At 48.1% G+C, this 21,994-nt stretch overlaps 1 protein-coding gene across 1 annotated transcript in view; it reads right to left on the bottom strand.

Moving 5' to 3' along the window:
• Positions 1–4,816: 4,816 nt before the first annotated feature.
• The window catches only part of PLPP3 (phospholipid phosphatase 3), a 45,029-nt gene continuing 27,851 nt past the window's right edge, over positions 4,817–21,994 (bottom strand). The window contains exons 3-6 of the mRNA XM_086752885.1: positions 20,268–20,551; positions 19,451–19,508; positions 11,737–11,913; positions 4,817–6,642 (exon numbers count right to left, since the gene is read on the bottom strand). Of these exons, the coding sequence (XP_086609011.1) occupies positions 6,517–6,642; positions 11,737–11,913; positions 19,451–19,508; positions 20,268–20,551 (645 nt within the window). The 3' untranslated portion in view covers positions 4,817–6,516. The remainder of the gene's footprint in view (positions 6,643–11,736; positions 11,914–19,450; positions 19,509–20,267; positions 20,552–21,994) is intronic.

Here is a 21,994-nt window from a genome sequence, read left to right on the forward strand (position 1 = left end):
CTGGCCTCGGCGTTGATTCATTTGTTTACGGCCGGTGTTGGTGACTCTTGGAAATGGGTGCGTTGAAAGTGCCGTGTCTCACCGGCCCAGCCTTGCTCCGCATCTGTTCAAGGGGACGCTTAGGCTGGCTCTGCTGAAAAGAATTACCTCTCTTGAATTAAGTAGTGTTTTTTCAGCTGCAGTCATCTCATCGTTTACAAGCAGAACTTTCATAGACTTTCTCCAGTTTTTATTATTTTCCCATGGAAAGAAACACTTTCTAAAGAAAAAAAATCAAAGCAAACCCCAATTTTTGTTTAAAAAAAAAAAAAGCTTCTGTGGGCTTATTTCCCCCCAACTAAGCCTTAGTAGCTATTCTTCCTTCTATTTAAGTAAGGCTTGTATCAGCTGAAGTTACACTTGTGCTTACTTGACTTGAGGTAAACAGGACTAATCCTGCTTTAAACTGAACTAAGAATATCTACAGAGTTTAATGAAATGGATTAAAATTTTACCTCATATTAAACATTAACAACTTTTCTTGTCCAGACAAGCCCCGGGAGGCTGGAGCAATGTTATTCATTTGCCTTCAACATCACAAAAATTTCTTTGAAAATAAGCAAATTATGCACTCGCGTAGAAGGCAGGTACCTTTGAAATGATGGTGCTCACAGGAAACCTGGCTCCCTTCCTCCTTTGGATAAAAAGGTTTCTTTTCTTTTTTTAGATCTTATTTTATTTATTTTCTTCTTTTCTTTTAGTTTTTAGATTTTATTTTATTTCTGAGTTCCTCACTAAAACAGCACAGTTCTTGTTCTATTCACGATGCTTCTTCAGGGGAAAGATCAGCCCAGCACGAATTAAATGCTCCTTTATTTAATTTATATCTCAGGCTGACCCCAGCTATCACGCACTCACACCACACACCTGGAAATGGAGATGTCAAAGCGCGGCTGGAACGCCAAGCTTTTCACACCAGTTCCTGTACAAACTAAGTGATGGCTTTGTTTCTTCTTATTCATTTTTCAGGTGGGAAAGAGAAGTCGTATTATTTCAAGTTTGGGTATAATTTTAATCACTTCAAAGACTTCAGGAACGGGCTGAATTCCCCTCAATTCCCATTTCTCCCATCTGTAGCTGTGTGTGTACACACATTTTGGTGTTTTGGTGGTTCTTTCTCTCCACTTTCTGCTGACACGTGGAAACACTAAAAGGTGTTTTTCTTAAATAATAGCCCATTGTTCCTGCTGGTTATGAACCCTTAGCATAAAGTGAGATCAAACCCTGCAGAGTTCATGCCTTTCAACCCCGCAGATGCTGATGCCTTTGCCACCAGCGGTGAATTAGCTGGCAGCCTCGTACTCCACGTGTCCCGAAACACAGCGCTGAGAGTCACCTGATGGGAGATAAGAAAAAAAATGAGCCAAGATGGTTATTTTCTGGGCGAAAGACAAAAATTAAATGCTATGTAAGGCTGCACCACTATATATTAAAAGCAGCACTGCCTGCCAGCTACCACTGTGGTGGCTCTGGAGCAAGGCAGGGACTGGCAGAACAAGACTTTCGAAGGAAACCAGGAGATATTCCTGGTGACTTCGCTCCCTTCTAGCTACAGATAGGAACGGGGTGGGGATTCATCACAACCAGTCTGATCACTACTACCCAAACACATACATAGGTGTAGTCTGTGCCCCGAGGAAGTTACAACGCAAGACAAGCTAACGCAGGCAACTCCCGCGCCGGCTGGTGCCAGTGGGGGTGGCGTGAAAAGGTGATAATTGAAAGTTGTTCGGTTTTGGGGTTTGTTTGTGTTTTTTTTTCCCCCTTCGCTGAGTCAACAGGAGGTTGTTTTCTGCCTCCTGCTTCCTTCAATGAAGGTGACAGCTTCTATTCAACCTTGATCTTGGCAAGACAAGCAGTTGGCCATCTCAGTTGTGCCAGGACCATCACCCGGTATGCAGGGAACGAGGGTAGGAAAGTCTGGGGGAGATGGGCCTGTGTCTGCGGGCAGGTACACAGACCATGTTTACAGAAGCCAAGAGCCAAGTGATTCACTTCATTCATAAAATCTGAACCTCTGATCTGGTCTCCAGAGGTAAAGATAAACACAAGGTAGTAATCACTTGTGTTTTGGGAGGAGACTGGTGGATGAAGGCAGAGGGTGTGTCAAGAGAAAGGGGAGATGGGGGGAGAAATGCAGCCAATGTGAGGTGCTGGCTCCAAGGATGGCCGTGCGGCACCCCAGCCTGGACGTGGGCTTGACATCAGCCCTCCAGTGCTGCAGACCTTGGCCGGAGATGTCCTCTGGCTGCTAGTTTTATCTTCATCAGTAGCTGGATGAAAACTTCGGACACCCAAAAGAAGGCAGGCCCAGAACATGAGAAAAACAGGTCTCTGCTTGCTGGACGAATCTCCTCCCTCCCCTCATTGAAAACTTCATATCCGAAAATCATTGAGCAGAAGTACAACAGCTTCGGTCTCCAAAGGCTGCCAAGCATTCTTGCTGAGTGAAGCTGTTTAGGTACGCCGAAACACGGCCGAACCCGGGGCTTGCGTAAACCGTCCTTACCCTGGAACAAAAGACCTGCTCCCTTGGCAGTCAGGTGCATGCATGAATCCCTGCCTGCGAAAACACGCTGAACCGGTCTCTGTGCAAAAAAAAAAGACAGGTTTGACTAGAACAGCCCCTTGTGCAGAAAGGATCTGCCAGCCAGGCTGGAGCATCAAAGGCAGAGGGCTGTGCGGGTGCTCCACAGCCTCCGATTAGCATCGGCCTGAGCAGAGCCCAGGTTTTGCAGCACTAAAGGCCACAACCAGCATCCACCCTCCGGCTCCAGCAACACGCCTTGTTTGCATGAATGCATCTGAGTTTGTTTCTCCATCTCCCTTGCCGGGATAGCTGCGGAGAGCTGGGGCGTGCGGAGCAGCAGGCCAACCACCAGCCCCGAAGTCTCCAGGCCCTTCAGCATCCCTGCTGACGTGCCTTTGCGCAAAGGCCCAAACACCACAGCTGCGCAAGCTCCGGCTGATGCTGCTTGAGGAGCGCCCGCAGAAGCAGTTGCCTTGGGATCCTAATGCTCGCATGGGTTTGGCTTTGTTTTTTTTTTCCATTTCACTGATTTCTCTTTCACTTCCTTCCTGCCCCGCAGGACGCGATGGTAAGAGATATGCCCCGTCACTGCACTGATGGTTTGCATGCATACACCTCCGCTCCTTCAGCCGGCCCGCCAAATACTTTCACTTCTCCAGAGAGTTTCAATGAAATGCTCATTTAAGGGCACTGGGCTGCCCCACGAAGCTGTCCTCACCCTCCCAGCCCGAGGGCAGGGATGGGACTGGACAACACCGGGGAGGTGGACGGGAAGCAGAGGAGGAAACGACGGTGCTAAAACCATCACTCAGCCAGAAATAGGACTTGGCACTGCTGATGCTCAGCCCCACGCTATAAAGTTCAAGCCTGTTGTCTTCCATAAATTTATCTGTGCCCTTTTCTCCCTCTCCCCCACCTGACCCACACATCCTGAGCGAGATCCCATGACTGGCCAGCCCCACAGCCACTGGCTTTTATCGCCTCCCGTGCCATTTCCCCTCCGACACTTCTCCAAGGCCTCCTCTTTCACCCAGACATCTGTATTCCTGTTTTCTTCCAAGTAGCTGGAGATTGAGATGCAAAGCAAACACTTTTCTTAGCCCAGCGCTTGCCGCACGCGAGCCAGCCCCACACGTGAAGGTGTCCCGGGGGCCGAGCTCCGGCCAGGCGCAGGCAGACGTGGCAGGGTTTCTTCCTTCTGCCCAGGTTGCTTAGACCCAGGCAGCGTACTTTGGAGATAAACAAGAGATTAAGAGTCTGTCCTCACAGCCATTGCCCTGAAGCTGAAGTCTCGCCTCTACAACACACTCAATCCCCAAATGCTTTCAAATCACAGGCGGCACGATGAAAACACCCTCCGCATTGAGGACAGGTGCAGGTTTACAAATATTTTCCATGCATAACAAAATATTACTACTCATTAGGATAATAGTAGCAACTGCTAGCTGAGTTCTGCCTGCTTAATTTCCACCTGCTATTTATTTGCAGTTTGATGTGGTATTAGCTTCCTGTCATGCATTCTTGCAAATTATCTCTGTGCCACGTTATCTTGCTGATGCGGTTCACCCAAGGAGTGGCTGAAACGCAGCTCTGACTGTGTGTCACCGCCAAGACATTCATTGTATTCTGTAGGAGGAGAAAAAAAAAAAAATACATATATATAAAATCAAGGCTGCTTTGTAACCTTATGCTGTGCATGTGTGCATATGGGAGCACATGCTGTTGTGGGGTTTTTTCCCCCTTCTTTTCCCCTTCCACCCACATCTTTGCAGCCCATTGAGCTGCAGATTTTTTGCTCTGTTGCAAAATGTCTGTTTTTCACAGAAAAGGTGATGGTGCAGAGCAGAGGTGTGAGTCCTCCTAGGCAGGGACTGTCCAGGACACCCAGCAGCCAAGCTGCGGCTCTTCAGACTCTTTTTTTCTTTAAATAATATTTCTTTAAAGCTTATAATGCTGCTAAAGAAAAAGGGATGCTCTCAATAAAAAGGCTATACCCAGTCTTTGTGCATATCCTAAATGCAACGCAAACCCATGCGTGTCCCCATCACGGCTGCCCCAGCCAGGAGCTGGTGGGACCTTCTCACACACCCATCACCAGTGGCATCTGGTCCTTTTTATCCAGACGCCCTTGCATAACATCAGATCCCAAAGGGTCACCCCCAATCGTCCCGCTAGGCAAGGGCCCTATTTCTCTGGTAGGGGAAGGCAGGGTCAACCCAAAGGCAGAACGCAACTGGCACCGGGATGTTTAGTTGTGTTATGAGCTTTTATTTAAAAAGCACATTTATACAGCAATAATTTCGCAGATACAAACTTCAATTTTGTATTCTACAAAAGTCTTTGAATATTCTTCTCTTTACAAAATGGAACATTACAAAAATACAGACAATTTAATATGATTTTTTTATACAAATGTCTCTAATTGTAGTTATTTTCATTAAAATATTACTACCACAGAACTACAATATTTTAGTCGACTATAAAAAAATTAATTCAATGCTTTTTTAAGCAGCAAAATGTAAATAACACAGGTCAGGACACAGTTTATAGTCATAGTGGATATATCTAAAATTGTTTCAGAAATAATATTTTACATAGTTAATTTTTAAGGTTTTATACATTATTTATATAATATTTATATATAAAAAAATCATAGCTTGCTATAGTTGAAATGATAGGACGGATTCTGTAAGAAGGATGTGCAAATGGCCGTTCTGCATGCTTTGCGGGATCCCTTTGCAAACGCGCTCTGTGAAAGGGCTGCAAACCAAGAATCTGTGGTTTCCGGGAAAAAAAAATAAAAATAAAAAAAAGAAATCACACTCAATAGAGGCACGACTGATTTACCACTGGTGTCACTGAGCAGAGCACAGGACCTGGTACCTGCCGTGGCATGCACTGGGGTGCCCAAGGGAGGAGGGGGAGAAGAGGAGATGCACAAACTGACTGACACCCATGCTGGGACGTGCCGCCCAGCAGCCCGTCCCGTAACTGCAGAATAAAAGTTTCCCCGGGACTCAGCCCCGAGGTCGTAGTGCGAACACGTCTTCGGCAAAGCCGCCGCTACCCACTTGCGAACCGCCAGCTCCCGCGGGCGTGCAGGAAACCTGCGGTGATTTTGGGGTGGGGTATGGCTGGGAAGCAGTGGATGCTCTTTTCATGAAGGGCCATTTGTGGGTGCTGCACGTGCCTGGGGGCTCAGGCAGGAGGAGCCCTCGCCAGGGAACGAGCAGAGAGGAAGAAATGTGGCTTCTGCGTGCAGAGGATGAAGTGAATTCAACCTCGCTGCGCGTCTCAGAACTGCTCGTTAAAGGTGTGTAGTGTGATCAGAGACCCTTCAGAGATCTTTGACTGGGCAAGCTTCTTCTAAACTAAGTCACAGTATGGAATAGAGGAGGCGAAAATAAACTAGTATCAAAAAGAGAAAAAAGCAACTCTTACAAACCAATCCCAGATCTTGACTCAGTGCTGTTTCTCGTACATAGTGCTATACAACTTAGTCGTGAGTTGTTTTTTTTTCTCGCAGGCATTGGAAATCTTCATAGTAAAAAACACTAAGATGGTCAGCTTTCCAAAAATCCCTTAGTGTTTGTTAGGCTATGAACCATTTGGCGTTCACTACAACATGAACACTCAAACCAATTGCACATCCAGAACTCCGGCACCTCTCTTTGTTTGGCTTTTGTATTTTGCTTGTTTTTCTTTCTCACTGTTGCTTTTGACTTAGTTGACCACCACCCCTTTCATCCAAATGTCGCAAGTTGAAAAGACCACAGAGTAAGACTTTACTGGTCGGGCAAGAAAGTCTCTCCCTACATTCTACTGTCTGATGAGATTTGAGAGCAGCAGGTAGTTGCTGTCAGCAGTCATTTTTTTGCAAAAAAAAAAAAAATTAAAAATTAAAAAATTAAAAATAAAATACAACACCCATCCGCTTTCTCGAAGGTCTACACCATGTTGTGATGGTTATTCCGCTCAATGATGTCCACAGGTGAAAGGATCTCCTTCCGGATGGGTGGTGGAGGCAGGCAAGTCTTTGTCTTGGGCTTGAAGAGATCTGAGACGTAAAACACCTGTAGGAACAAACAGAAAAGGCAAAACTTAGCCACACTGGGTTTTGTTTACAGAATGTATACATATCTAAGCTGCAAAAATAGCAATTTTTGTGATATTGAATACCTGCCTGTCACATCCATAGCTGTGAAATCCCAAATGCCTGCTACCACCTTTCTGTACGACATGGAAAAAGGCTCAGACCTCACAAAACACAGCGTAAAAACATTACAGAACAATTTCATTTCTCACTGTGTAATCACCGAGCAATACCCAAACCTCTGCTGAACGGGTTGAAAAGCCAGGAAACAGATACACTGCCCATGCTCCAATAAATAACAAAGGTCTCCAAAGGGCTGGCCTGACTCACGGTGAGCGCGTCTAGAGATGGAGTCGGCGCAAAACAATTCATTCAGCCAGACATCAGGTAGGCAATTAAAAGCTTTCAAATCAAAGTGGCGTTAAAAGTTATCGGCAATGAGTCAACGGTGAGTGATACTCTCCTCTTGCCCCACCAAGGTCCCGGTACAGAGCCAGGGTCTGGTCCTGAAGCCAAAGCCTAAGGAGAGGAGAAGCTATTCCTGACTACTTCTTCCTAAATATCCTGTGATGTAACCCCTCTCCCGGATGTGAAAAAGCCAGCACTTGGCAATTTTGGGAGGCAGCAACACAATAAGAAACAAAGTGTTGGGAGGAAACTTCCACATCCTCCCTTGGCAGCCGCCGCACAAAGCTTATCGGTCCTCCAGGACCGGGGCACTTTCTCCCTTGCCAAACCTCAGCCCCGTGCCAGAAGGGAAAAGAGTCAGACAGCACGAATCCTTTGGACAGGGCAAAATGTGTCGAGGACTCATCATTTTGTTAGCCAGCACCAAGTCCCCAGACTTCGATCCTGCCGCCGATGGCCTCCGACAGCCCAAATTTGCTGGCTCATCTCACGCATCCTCAAGCATCGATAATTCAGACCGAGCGGTGGGTTTGCTGAGCCGAAGCCCTGGGATGAGCAGCACGTGGCTGTAGGAATTGGCAGCACATTTGAGTTTACTCCCATGGTACTTGAATGCAATGTTTAAGTAACAAGATAAATTAGAGGAAAAAAATAAGTCCAAGGTGCTCAAAGGAATCATATTAGATTAGTATGGGTAACCAGTAACTGGGTTACCCAGTCCAGGCTGGGTAACAAGGGGAGGGAGCAAAGGTTTTGCCCCTCTGCATCCCCACATTTTCTAGCTACCCTGAGCCCTATGCAGCAGGTCTAGTCGTCCTTGGAAACAACTTTTGCAAGTCCCTATCAGCAGGGGCAGATAAGGAACTGAGCTGAACAGACAGCAAACCTGCTAGAAGCAGCAATTTACTCCTACAATTATAATTTGGGATGCAGGAAGCTGAGCTGTTGTTGCTCGGCTTTTATTGCTTCATGGAAAAGCAGGGAAGGAGCTGACGTACAAAACTACTCTTTTTTTTCAGCATATGTGCTGATGTCTGGCTGCCTAGCTGTGTAACAGAGCTGATAAACTTGTTTACAGGGCATCCATGTGGGACTGCTTGTGCCTTTGGTTAAATAACGGGATCCAGTTGAACCTGACAAGGATCTCAAGCTCAACTCCGGCCTCTCGCTGCAGCATCGCAGTGCGAAAGCATGTTGAATTGCTCTGGCAATGGTTTTCTTTCGGGCCATTAATAACTGTGAAACCCCCGTTCGGCTGGCTCGGCGTGTTTCTGATGCCATCGCGCTCGCTTGCCCACCTCAGAGAGCTGGATTCAATCAAAAAGATGTCCAATTTCTGCACCAAGGAGCCATGGCAAATCAATTTATGGGAGGAGATCGCCGAGTGCAAGAAGCATATGGGGATTACCCAGCGTTTGGTCCTTATTTTGGACAGGAATGAGTTATGGTGGAGTGTCATCTCGGGCGTTTTAGCTTTGACTGCGCTGCTTGCTGCTTTTCAGGGTTTAATTCAGAGGCTGGGTGAGAGGTTTCATTTCTCTTTAAACTGTATTTCACTTAACATGGCTGGAGGTTATATAAACACCTATAGGAATCATGAAACATGATCTTTGGGGGTTAAACCAGTGTGTTAAATCCTCCTAATGCTTGAACTGTTTAACACAAAAAAAAAGGACTAATAAACGTGCAAAGTTTTTCACTTGGATTAGCTCCATTTCCTGTAGAAGGTGCTCTCCACCCATAAAGAAAACTTGACAGCAGAAGACAGAGCGCCTATTATACAAAGAAAGCCAATATCTTAAATTGCCACTTAACAATTCCTATACCTTTCCATTATATGGAAGAAATCGTTAATCACACACAGAGAGGTTAAAGCAACTCATCCAAGCTAACGGAGCAACACCAGGAGCACATCCTTCCGATGCCTCCCCTTTTCTCTCTCCATCAGATGAGACATAAACTACACGACATACAGCAGCGTGCCTACAACGCGCACGAAATCTATTTCCATTTAAGAAATCCTGATCATATTTCTCTCTGGGTCCCAGTCTGAATGTTTCATCAGCTGGAAGCGCTTGACACTAATGTCTTCTGCTTGTTATTTCAGGCACGGAAGGACAAACGTGTCTGCTGCAGCACAACCTGGATTTACGCTCTGGCAGCCCTCGGAGATGAAACCCACAATTGGTTTGTACTGCAAATTACAGCCTGGTAACTATGGTATTTTAACGGCCCTTGACTATCACCAAAGTGTACTCTTGAAGGCTTTGTTGGGGGAAGAGGTGTCTGGGAGCACCCAGGGTGGGTTGGAGGTGACGAGTCTCCATGTCCCTGCTTCTGAGCATCTCTTGCATGAGAGCTGGATCCCAGGACATACCATTAATTGCTCTCATATACCAGTAATTTTAGCAAAAAGCTGCTAAACACTACATTTAAAGCAAACTCTAGGGAGTTCTGAGGCGACAGTTGGACTCTACGATCTTAAAGGTCAACCCAAATGATTCTATAACTCTTCCCCTTGTCCCTTGCTGCCACCTCCCAACAGGGAGGAAAGTCTGCCAGTGTCTCCTGGGCAATGGGTCACACTTTGGGAGAACAAGAACATACTGGCAGTTCTTTGCAAGCTGATGAAATGGGACAGGGGTTGAGTTTAAACCCTGCCCAAGTCCTAAGCCACTGCCTAAGATGTCCCCAGCCACCAAGCCGTACCTGCAAAGGGTGCAGAGACAACTGCCCTCCATGAGCCGGCTGGGAAGAGCAGCGCAGCTTGCCCTGGGCTCGCAGGCAAAGCCGAGCCTGCTTGTGAAACTCCAGGCAGCTGCTTCCTATGTCAGTTTACCTCACCACAGGAAAACCAGCCCAGTGCCGCCACAGCCTCCCCTTCCCAGCACAGCTTCCAGCTGCCGGAGGACTGGGAGGGGATGGCCAGCCCTGCTGCTCATCCCAGCCAGGAAGCATCCGGACGCCCATCCCGAGCATCCGGAGAGCTATTGTCTTTCTGAAACCGCTACCGGGATCCATGGATGGCTTGCCTGCTCCATACTCCCCGTATATATTGCCGCTATCCCAGTTCCCAAGCAGGAAGGCCAACGGAGAGGTAAATACCCCCTTGTAAAACTGCCTAGTGATCCGCACTTGGTGTCTTGACAAACCCACAAGACCCAAATTCGGGCACCTGGACTGAGACAAGCTGCTTCACCGCTCCCAGGGCTGCCAACACGGCCATCGCGATATACAGCTGACTGCTAGGATAGGACAAGATTTCCAGGATTTGGAGAAACACCCTGACAGTGTTGGTATGAAGGACACAAGGCCTGTTACGCTGTTCTGCGAGCGGGCGTTACAGCAGCAGCACGCATCTGTACATACCCACACTTCTCTAGCTTTCCCCTCTGAATTTGCCGGCCCCGCATGGGACACTGACATCAGGCAACGGCAAAACCCACCAGCTACTGCTCAGAGAGTTAATAATACTTCATAAAAACTTCCCAACAATGACATTTTTGTCTTGGCTTTGGACTACTATCAACGAGTGGGAAGTACATAAATAACCTATTTTCTCTCCTTGCAAAATATATCATTAGCAAACTTAACTCCTTGCCTCCAGGGCTGCTTTACTTTTAGATCAGTTAAACAAAAAAAAAAAAAAAAAACAACCCAAAAAACCCCAAACAAAGCCCCAGAAAACAACCCAATAAAGCAGTAAGCTGTTACAACCCTGGTTTCAGGAGTTTGTACGGACACAGGAACGACCATAACCCCCAGCCCCTTTGTTTTCACAGGAGGCAGCAGCCCGACTCAGTGCCCCCCACCCTGTCTACTTTAAAACATGTACCCGTGTCACTTCGAGTTACAGAGCTGCGCAATCAGGTCACTCTTCGGAAAGCAAATTGCATGAGAACCAGCCCGGCAGCCACAGACAAGCAGGCACGGCTTTTGTTCCCTGTTTTCTCACGAGCCTTTTCGCTACATTAAAACCCACCGCCAAACGAGGCACCCTGCCTCCCCTCGCCGGGCAGACACCGGCTCCCGCTCCCAGGGGACGGCTTTGGGCTGGATTGTGTGGGGAAGAGCCATAATCCCAACAGCCCCAAATTCCCCATTTGGGTCCTGGTGGAAAGGCTTGCAAACGAGCCGATGCTCGTTACCGCGGGTGGCTGGAGAAGCGAATGCTGCTGGCAGAAAGGGAAATACTCTCCCTTGTCTGAATGCCTTTTCAGTGCTCTGAGCTGCTCGGATGAAGGGGCCCTTTGCCCAGAAGCCTCCTGATGGGGGAAAAAACCCTAAATGTTGTAATTTTTGCTGAATATGCTGTTTTTTCAGTGGGGAAGAAAAAGAATTGCTTCATACCCCCAGCACAGCAGCATGGTTGCTCACAGGGAGAGGAGAGCACCGGTGGGTGCACCCTCCTTTGCCCATCGGAGCACCCATCATGGGGCTCTGCTCCCGAAACCGTGGTCCAGCTGCAAACGATGTTTGCATGCGTCGTCACCCAGGAGGTGACACCGGACCAAGTCCCCAGACCACACTGCCTCCCGCCACACCCCCAGCTGTAACGAGTGGTAACGTGAGCTTGCCGCAGCGTGAGCCAGGGAGGTGCCTGCTATGGCCCGGGACCCCTGACAGCATCGTCACCGCCGTTCCTCGCGCCATTTGCTGTACTCACCACGCAGTAAGCCACCAGGGCTCCCTGTGCAAAGCCTGCCAGCACGTCGGTGGGGTGGTGCTTGTGGTCCGACACGCGGGACAGGCCGGTGTAAAACGCCATCATGATGAGGGTGAACTGGAGGAGGGGACGGAGCAGGCGGGCTCCCTTCCACGTGAATCTGGCCTGCAGATAAAACTGCGGGGAAGAGAGGAAAACAAAACGTTTGCATTAATTTGAGGGCAGCAAAGGAAAAGCTGTGCTCAAAATGCACACATGTGGCAGCAACTGCTCTACGGGGCTGGCCGTGGGGCACCCATACTCCCATGGCTCAAGGAGGGAGCAGCTGTCAAAGACGACGGATGCTCTTTGCAAACGTGTGGCTTCCATCACGCAGAGCAGGGTGGAACTGGAGAGATTTTAACCCATGGATGGGATGCGGGCAGAGGCAGATGGGTATAATCCCCCCTCGGTGAGCCAGGGTCAGGAGGGTGGGACCCCCTACATCTCAGCTCACCTCCCAGCCCTACTTCAGCCTCCAATTTCATCAAGGTCACACACAACATCCTGGAAATTCCTCCCCACCGCTACTTAGCGCGAAACAGAAGCAAGGTCCCAGACATGGGGCACACAGGACCCACAAGATCTCTCTGAGGAAAACCAGGAATCAGCGCAGCATGTCACACCTCCAGAGCCAAGTCTAAGGATTTTCCAGACACAGCCACAGTTGACAACGATGTGGATGCAAAATGCAATCCTCTGAGGTTGCCTTCACATTTCCCGACCCGAGCCCCAGGCAGCGGCTCCCATCCAGCGAGGGAAAAGCAAGGTCCTGGCCTGACCCATAAAAATGAAGCTGACGTGACGTCAAATAGACATTGTCCCCCCTCCGTGACTATCCCGGGCTCGTTTCCGTTTTGGTGGGTGGGCATGGCTGGTTCCTGTGGGAACCGGGAAGCCGGGCGGAAAGAGAGGACAGGAAAACGACAACTCGCTGCCCAGAGATGAGCGGGGTCGGGCACAGCGTGGGGAGGAAGGCTGCGGGAAGGGAGGGACACGCAGCAGCCTTTGGGCTTGGGGAGGAAAGAGGCACTCGATGGCTAAATGAGTGTAAAAGTGCCTGGAAAATGCTGCTCTGCTCCTGCAGCTCGGACTGTTTTCTGCCTGTTCCTAAATGAAGCGCTGGAAGTCGCACCCAGTGTGCTCTGTGGGACTCTGCAACATCAGAGGGCTGGAGAGGGGTTTAATGCTTATTTACGATCCCTTTTACACACCCAGAGCAGTTTACACTGCCTTGATATAAAAGGGAATGACGCTCTCGCTGGGTTCCCTGAAACCACAAATAACTTAACATCATTTACCTATAAAACCAGAATTAATTGGAAAGCTGATAAGGGGAAAGCATAATTTTAGCCAATTTAGTATGTCTGGCTGTTGCATAAACAGTGTATTTACCCCTTTTTGGAAAGGACACACACTGGGCTATTTAGAGGAAATAAAACATCATGTCATTTGAATGGAGCAGATGCTCCAAATTATCCAAATTGTTAGCTAATTAACATAGAAGAGAGTAGTACCAAAACAGCTCGGCGCTGGCTAATGCGCATTATGATTCTGGGGAACATATCTGCAGCCCAGCTTGAGCCTGGGAACGGAGCCACCTCACCAGGGCGCACACCCCACACCACGCAAACTCGCCCAGGCGATGCTACAGGACAAGTTACAGCTCTCTAGATCCCCACGGCAAACCCTCACTGGTGTAGCCCCGTGAACGCAGCACTGGGCTGGTTTCTCCAGTTCGTGATGATAACTTCTATGCTGGGGAGAAAGATGAGTCAACAATCAGTGTATCGAAATTAGGAGGCATGTTGTGCCCAGAAAGATCTAAAAAAATCCCAAAACCCAACAAAAAAACCCCACCACTGATGAGGAAGTGCTTTCTCTCCAGGTAAATTGCAGCTACCGCTAAGCTGGAACGCTGGAGCTGTAAAATAGCACAACCCCATCCTGCAGAGTCACTTGCAGTGATTTAACAGCAGGCACTTCATCATGCAAGCAAATACCTATGCGGTTCATTAGCAGGGAACTGCATTTTCAGTTTGCAATGCTTAAGCTGGCTGAATTTTCATGGCCATGGTATTTCTGCACCCAGTGATCTGCCACCAGGAACAGACGGCAAAGGCAGGGTGCTGCTGGGAAGTATTCAGGAAAGGTGGTGAAGAGCAAGCCAGGGGCCCTGACACCTTTAAATACAACTTCTCAGTGTAGAGACAGTGTCCCTTAAAAAAAACAGCGTTTGTGGAGAGCAGCATTTTTAAAGCGCACAAAAGATATAAAATGTGCTTCTATTGCCAAGATTTAAGCTTAAGATTATTTTCAGGTTCAAAAGTCTCAGCCCAGCCCAGGTGACAGTACAAAACTCAGGTTCCAGTATGCTGTTACAGAGAAAAATTAGCTCCAAGTATTTTATTTTATAAACTGTTACTCTTAGTTCTACCAGGAAGACCTGAAATCCAACATCTTACTTTAGACCTGACGCTCTGTCACATCAAACCCCTTAAGAAAGAAATTTGCTGTTAGATAATCCGACATTTGTCCCTTTTGCACAGCCTTGACATTCTCTCAAATCATTCCACCCTACCAGCTTAAACTACATAGGTCGTCTATAGGTGAGGAAGCAAAGTGTCAATGAAAAAATAGCAACACAAAGTGAATCCCGAGTTTGAATGCACAATAAAGCGGACAATTCTGGGGCTGAAGCGATTAAAAAATAAGCTCGTTTGTATACTGGCCCATTCCTTCCAAAGCACAGCTCTGAACACCAGGGATCCCCTGAGTACTTTTTGGAGCACCCTGAGGCTTGCCTCTGCTTTGCCTCCGTCCTCAATATGAAAGAAAAACTTAGTAAGAGAAAAAGCGAAAGGAGAGCTTGGGGGCTGAAAGGATCAGAATTTCCCTGAAACAGGAATTAGTGCTATGACTGAGAACTGGGAAATTCCTGGCAATTTATCCAAAAACCTGCTTTTGAAGGGTTTTTTTTTTGAAAACTGGGAGCAAACCTGAAGTGCTGCCTGCGAAGGCCTGCCAATTTGGATGGGAACATGGGGCTGGATGGAGCCCTTCCTGGGAGGGGATGGAGGAGGAAGACCACAACCAGGGTTATTTCCACCACAGACCACCACAAGGCAGCGAAAGTCAGCAGGAGCATCAGCAGGAGCAAGGGTGCATGGAAAGAAATGGGAGCACACAGAGGAGGAGTTATTTGGAGCTCCCATCCACTGTCTCCTGGCAGAGGCCGAGTTACCACAAAGCAGATGGCTTGGAGAACGTCATATTGCTCTTCTTCTGCCAGGGGACTTCCACAGTGCTGGCGGGGACGCCCGCAGCCACACGCAACCCCCGAGCAAACCCATCAAGGAGGAGCTGGCAGGGGATACGGGCTAAAAACGTCACCTCCAGCCTCCCGGGTCTTCCTGTCACCCAGAAATCCCATCCTGTTCACACTCTTCCCACCGCAAGGCTGAACTCCATCCACCACGTCCCTTAGTCACCGCTGATGTTTCCTTCTGGGAAATGGCTGGTTAGTTTCTGACTGTCTGACCTGAAGTTACCTCCATCTCCAGCAACAGAGTGGTACCCAAAGCAGTACAGGGCCAAAACCCCTCAAAACCAAACTCAACGTGGCATAACGCCCTGCCCTGGCTGGGCAAAACCAGCTGAAAGAAGGGGAACTGCAGAATTCGGCTTTTAAGACCAAGATGGCTAGGGGACATGGACAGGAGAAGAGAAAGATCTACTAGCACCAAAGGGATGAGCTGTTTGCCTCTTCCTGGCCTTATCCAGCATTCTCCCATCCCATCGGGAATATCCCCATCAGCTCTGCAATGCAGTTCACACTTCAGCCCTGGCCTCTGATGTAATTCCAGTTCATTCATTTACTTAAGTCACTGCTAAACCTGACTCCAAGTCCACAGCCACCATGGAGTTTCCTTTGCGCAGGCACGTCATCGCTCAGTAGCACCGCAGCACTGGGACCTTCTCCACCCTTCAGCAAGAAACCCCAGTGTGAAGCCTCAGGTTCACGCCGATATACAAAACCGGCAACATCTCCAACTTTTCCTTTAAATGAGCGGAACACACTAAAATCCAATCTAATCCGAACTCTTCAACCTCATTCACCGACGCACATTAAATACGTAAGCTGCCCCGTTTTACTCCCATTTTATCCAGAATCAGCCAACATTGCTGAGTGATAGATACTAATTTAGCTTTTCTGCATCCTCTGTGCGGTTGGCTGTGATTTCACTCAATTTAAAAAAAAAAAAAATCACCATTACGGTCTCACATGCTTGAGCTGAGCGGGAAGCCCCCATCACTCTCCCCAAAGACTCCCCGTGACCAGCGAAACCAAACCGCAAGGCGTGGGTCAGGTCCAGCGGGCTGCGTGGAATAAGCTGTTACGTACCTCCTCGTTCCTCAGCCTGCTAAAAATATGTATTACAGGCTCACTCAGCCAAGGAGTAACAAAGCAAGGAAAATTAAGACAAAGAGGATTACCCAAGTGTAATTTCCCCTTTTAATTTTTTTTTTATACAAAGGCCTGATGTTAATTGGGTATTCTTGATGACAAGAAGGCTGTGAGAAACTTAGCCCTAAAATCTCAGTGTTTAAAACTAAATTCCAGGTGATCTTACTGTGTTGTAAGTGCCTTTCCCTGGGACTTTTCCCCCAAAGCCCTCCAGGGCTTAGCATCTATCCGCATTTTCCTACCGGAAGCCTGAGGCCAAACTGCTTCTCCTTGATGGATGGCACTGGGCACTGCTGCTGTGCTGGACGATGGGGAAGCAGTGGTCACCCATTCACTGGCAGCCAAATACCGGGGTAAATCCAGCCCCACGGTGCAGGCGAAGCCCCGTGGGATGCGTGGGAACCTGGGTATCTTTTAATAGACTGACTAAAGGTTTCTGGCACCCATCTCCATCAGGTGAGAAAAACTTGAAAACATTATAATTCAGAATGGGCTCCAAGAGCAAAGCCAGGGAACGCCAGGAAAGACGGGAAGTGACTTATCCTTGAAATATGAAGTATTGTTCAACGGGGAACGCACTCAGGACGTGGCTGGTCAGCCAAGCCCCTGCAGCACTCACTCAGCCCCACAAACACCCCCAGATCTGCAAAAGCTCCCAGCAAAATCCCGTACCCAACATGCCAGCAGCAACCTGCTGCGGCACAGCCCTCACTTCCCAGGAACCAGAGAGCAACCGTTTTATTTTGATTGAGATGATTCTCCGATTAAATCCATCAAACCCACCTCCTGCAGGTGCTGGCATGGCAGACGCCACATTTCTAACCAGGCTTTCAAAACCCAACTCATTCATTGAGCTGGGCAAGACAGTGGGGTTTATTTTGCATTAATTAAAACCCCTCTGGGTTATTATAACCTCATTTTAAAAACATTGTTTTGGGATATTATCAGGCCCTCCAACACGACAGATTTTCTGCCTTCCTTTTTCTCTGAGACTTCTTGTTCAGGCTCTGCCAGTGGCCAGGGAGCTGGAGTGATGGAGAGCAGGGTGCTGCTAGACAAGTCAGAATCAGAGAATTCATTTAGGTTGGAAAAATACTCTTAGGATCATTGTTTCTTCACCCCAAAATGCACCGCATCACAGTCTTGTCTCAAGTTGCCTTTTTCTCCCTTTAATTTATGACTGAACACTTGGTGTAATTTTTCCCCTGACTTTTTAAGACACAAGGCAACTGAGCTACTCAGATGGAGCCTGGCTCTGATGGCTCGAGTCCTCCCATATGGGAATGGAGAAGGGCAGCAAAGAGATACGAGAGGCAGCTTTCTGCTCCAAAGCATTAGGCAGGAGCTAAGAGCCACTTTTGAAGCCTGCTGCAAAGTTAAAACAAAAATCAAGCAGCAGGCATCTGTGCAAAGCAGCGCTGGAAAATGAGCCACGCAGGTTTTTCATGCATCCCATGGGAACGTTGCATACATGCTGCAGTTTTGGGGTCTCCAGTGCACCCCCTGCCACCAGTCCTCCAGGCACGATCGTTCCCATTTGTTTCTCACCTGCTCCATAACTGCTGGATTTTTAGAAAAACAGAAAAAAAAAAAAAACCTGGTGAAGCCACACTGTCTGTGCAGCGCCCTACGGAAACAGGGTCGAGCCCTGGTGACTTTGGGCAGCCACTGCAGAAGCGAGTGGAGTGGAAACAAAGGGAAGGGGTAAGCCCTTGCCCAGCTGGCCACAGCCCCCCAGGTTTGTCCCCTACCCTGAAGGATGCTGTGGGGCATGATCCTCTGCAAAAGGTAAAGCATGGAACCTGGCTTCCAGAAAGGCCCAGAAGCAGCATCTCCTAAAAAAACAAAAAAAACCAAAAAAACCTAGGACAACGGAATCTTGCAGAGTATTTGGAAAGAAACCACCATCAACTTAACAGGCACTGGCAGTCCTTGCTGTTTCCAAGATGCCAGGCTCAAAAGCATCTTGGGGCTGATTTATCTGACCGCCCGCAGATCTCCTCGGAAATAAATAAATGCGGGTGTGAGTGATGGTTTCCAAACTCGGCTCGGAAAGCTTTGCGTTGGCAGCAGCAGAGGGCTGAGCCTCCTGCGAAGCATCACCAGGACGGCTCTGCATTGTAATGCGGCTGGGAGGAAACAGCCAAAATGTTTACTGAAGAAATTCAAAAGTTTTCCAGGAACAGAAAAAATAGGGGGAAAATGATGAAAGAATTTAATACACCACCCCCAACAGCCTGGAAAGCTTAGTAATTAAATTTCAGAAATTGCTCACGGGGAGGGGGAATCCAGGGCTGAAAAGGCAGGAGGGAGCAGCGGTCACTTATCTTTTCAGAGGATAAAGTAAAGGGATACAGGGGGAAGCACTACTCATAGATAAAAGCTCATTTTCAATGTTTTTATCAGTGCCATGCTGTTTCTTTGCTTGCTGGTCTGAACTTACAGGAGATGAGAAGTGGGGGCACAAATCTTGAAAGGAAACCAAACCCTTTTTCCCTTTTTTTTTTTTTTTAATAAGTAATTAAAGTAAAAAAAAAAAAACTCAAACCAAAAAACCTGAACACAAATCACTGTACAGATCCTCCCAAAATGCTGTGTGCGGGTCCATCCCCTTGGGCGGTGCGGGCAGTGTGCCTCCCCGCAGCCCCGGCAGGAAGCACCTTGGCAGCCGAACCCAGCCCCAGCCCCGGCGCAGGAAGGGTAGAGCCATTTCTCACTGACAAAGAAAAACAAGTTCCAACCCTCTGCTCTCCGGATCCAGGCAGGCAGAGGCTGTTCCACCTGCTCCACTGGCACATTTGGGAACCAGCCTTCACCCCCCGATACAGCCACGACGGCACATCTTCCCCCTCTATCACTGCAATGTTTTGGCTCGCCCCAAACTCCCCCCAGTGGAAACCACAATGCAGGGTGAGCGGAATTGCACAGGTCATCCACAGATTCAGCAGGATTCAGATTTAACTGCAGCCTTGGCTACATCCCAAAGCTGCACAGCTCAGCTGTCACCCCAGGAGTCTCCATCCCAAATAACACCACAGGGGCTGAGAGCAGATCTTTCCACTGCCGGCTCCTTCAGGCTCTTTCTTTCAACCGACCCTCTATCTCCATTGCTCATGCTGTTATTGCTACCGAACACGAGTGAGTGCCTTGGGAAAGGGGGACGGGGGATAAATCAGCTCTATCTCAAGCAAGGCTGAAGTTACTTACCACCAAATACAGCATGGTGTAGAGGGAGAAGGACGCGTGCCCGGAGAAGAAGGATTTCCTGCAAAACAAAGCAGGTGCTAAGAACTAGACACTACGATCTTTGGAATTATAATTTTACATGTAACACAGTGACTTGCGTGCTACTACTGAGAGGATGCCAAAGCAGAGGGACCCACAACCCCCAATCTTTCAGGCTATAAAACCCCTGTTATCCGCCCCACTTGCTTGCAAGGCAGAAAGCGAACGGATGGACAGGATGCTCGCATTGTTCGTCCCTTCCTGGTCTACTCGTGGGACAGCAGTTATTTCCAGGATAGCCCGATAACTCATCGTCTCGCCTCAAATAACCAGGAAACTGTGAAGGAATAAGAAGTGAGCAACTTCTCCGGTCACTTAATTGCAGCGTGTGAAACACACCCCTGGAAATGTCAAAATTGAGGATCTGATGGATTCAAGGGGAGGCACTGGCAGCTCTGCCCGCATGAAGCCTCCTTGGAGGAGAAGCCCTCTGCTCCGCTGCATGGGACAGCTTGAACTGCTCACCATGAGTTCAGCTCTTTGGGTGAATTCCCACATTAAGTAACTGCTTGGGAAAACAATAGTGTAGGAGTAAAGAGAAAGGAAAAGAAATATTATTCAGCCAAGTCCCGTATCTCCCAAGGGAAACTGCCCGTCGCTGGCAGACAAGAGTTACAGCCTTTGCAGAAAAAGCAGTGTTTGAATCATCTATTGCTAGCAGAGAAACCCCAAGACATATTTAGCATGAGACACCATTTTGGTGGCAGCAACCCATCGCTTTGACACCACGGGCTCTCACCTGGCTTCCTGGACCTTGCTGTCACTTCCCCTGCAGGTGTAGTTTTGGATGTAAACTCCCTTAGCACAGTTGATAGTGGAGAAATCCAAATCGCAAACTTCCAGGAAATGCGGCCGCAAGCGCCCAACGGACACTTTGGCAATGTCTGTGAAGGACTGGCTGATGGCACAGCCGAAAACGAAGCAGCCCACTTGCTTGTAGAGTGCTGCCACGTAGGGGTTCTGGATAAAGGAGCGCGATTTCTCCTTCAGGTAGTGGATGCGGTAGAGTTCTCCCGTTATAATCTGCAGGGGGGAAATGCAACAGAGAGGTTAGAAAGTAGGAAAGATACTGTGCAAAACCAGTGATGGGTGGGCAAGTAAAGTGCTTTGAGCATCTCGAACCAGGAATCTGCTTTCACAGCAAGGAGGGAGAGCCCATAGCCCAGTGTTTCTTCATCCTCCTCCTCTTCCCTCTCAAGAAGAGATTGCACTGCTCAAAATGTTTATCAATTTTTTTTCCATAAACAAGAAGAAAGAAAAAAGCTAGACTTTGGTTTAGCATGTTGGCATTTCTTCACAGTGGTGAAGCAGTACCCCACATCTGTACAGCATAGTGGAAAAAAAAAAACTTTATCTGTTTTATGTTAAGAGCTACTGTGTGTTTGGGAAGGAGAGGCCAGATCCACTACCCTCTTATCAAACTGATTTTGGAGGAAAACAACCAACCAACCTGCTTATCGTCCTCTCTGAAAATCACAAACACAACAAGATTCAGAAAGCCCCAAATTTTTCAGATTCTGGCCCAAAATTTGCTGTCAACAGACCAAATTCAAGCTGCTCAAAGCCTCCATAAAGGCCAGCTGTTTCTGGGCATTTCAAGAGGTCCTGCCATTGTGTGGCAGCAAATCACGTATTTCTTGGGATGGGGTGCTAGTGTTTGACAATATCGCCGTAAATCACAGTCAGGGAGCAGAGGACCTGAATTCTCATAATTCCAGCTCTTAAAAGGCGGGTTAATGAAAATCAGGCTGTGAAATGAAGTCCAAATGTCTCACCTCTCCCAAAGAGGCAAAGGCTTAAATTGTTCTCCATCACGTTACACACCTAGCTTTTGAGCTCCAGATTTACAGCTTTAGGATTTTATTCATTACTTTAAATGTTTTTATACCTGAGTAATAAATCGAGGCAGGTTGGTGTTTTTTTTTTTTTGGCCGCCCCCTCGTCCCTGCCCCTCTCTAGTCACAAGGGCTGTGATATGTAAAATTAACTGTTAGGAAAAATGCCTTCATGTTAATCCCTTTCTGGAGCAGCCAGCAATATTCCTCCCGGCGTGGCAGCCTGCCAGCGGCATGCAGGAGACAAGACTCCCCTGCCTACCTTTTTAAAAAAGCTTGGCACAACTTTTGGAAAGTAATAAACTGGAAAAGTATGGCAATTAGACTAAGAGGAGATGAAGCCGTATCATTGTTTGAACTCACTCATACCATGGCTCGAAAAAAACAAAGGTTGACCTAAGGCAGCTCAAATTGCAGCAAAGCAGGCTTTATCAAAGAGAGATACAACTGTAATAATAAAAAATAAAGGCCAAGCTCTCTGCTACCATGCACAGAAATACTTTGGATGGCTGCACTGTCGTCTGGGGTTTACATGTCACCGCTAAGATTTACGCTTGGAAATCTGGTCATGAGCAAGGGTTCTCTGGAGAGCTGCAGCTAACCAGCTCCCGTGTCGCTTTAATCCTCTCAG

The sequence above is a fragment of the Chlamydotis macqueenii genome, chromosome 8 (genome assembly GCF_036417535.1).
Source record: "Chlamydotis macqueenii isolate bChlMac1 chromosome 8, bChlMac1.mat, whole genome shotgun sequence".
Lineage (NCBI taxonomy): Eukaryota > Metazoa > Chordata > Aves > Otidiformes > Otididae > Chlamydotis > Chlamydotis macqueenii.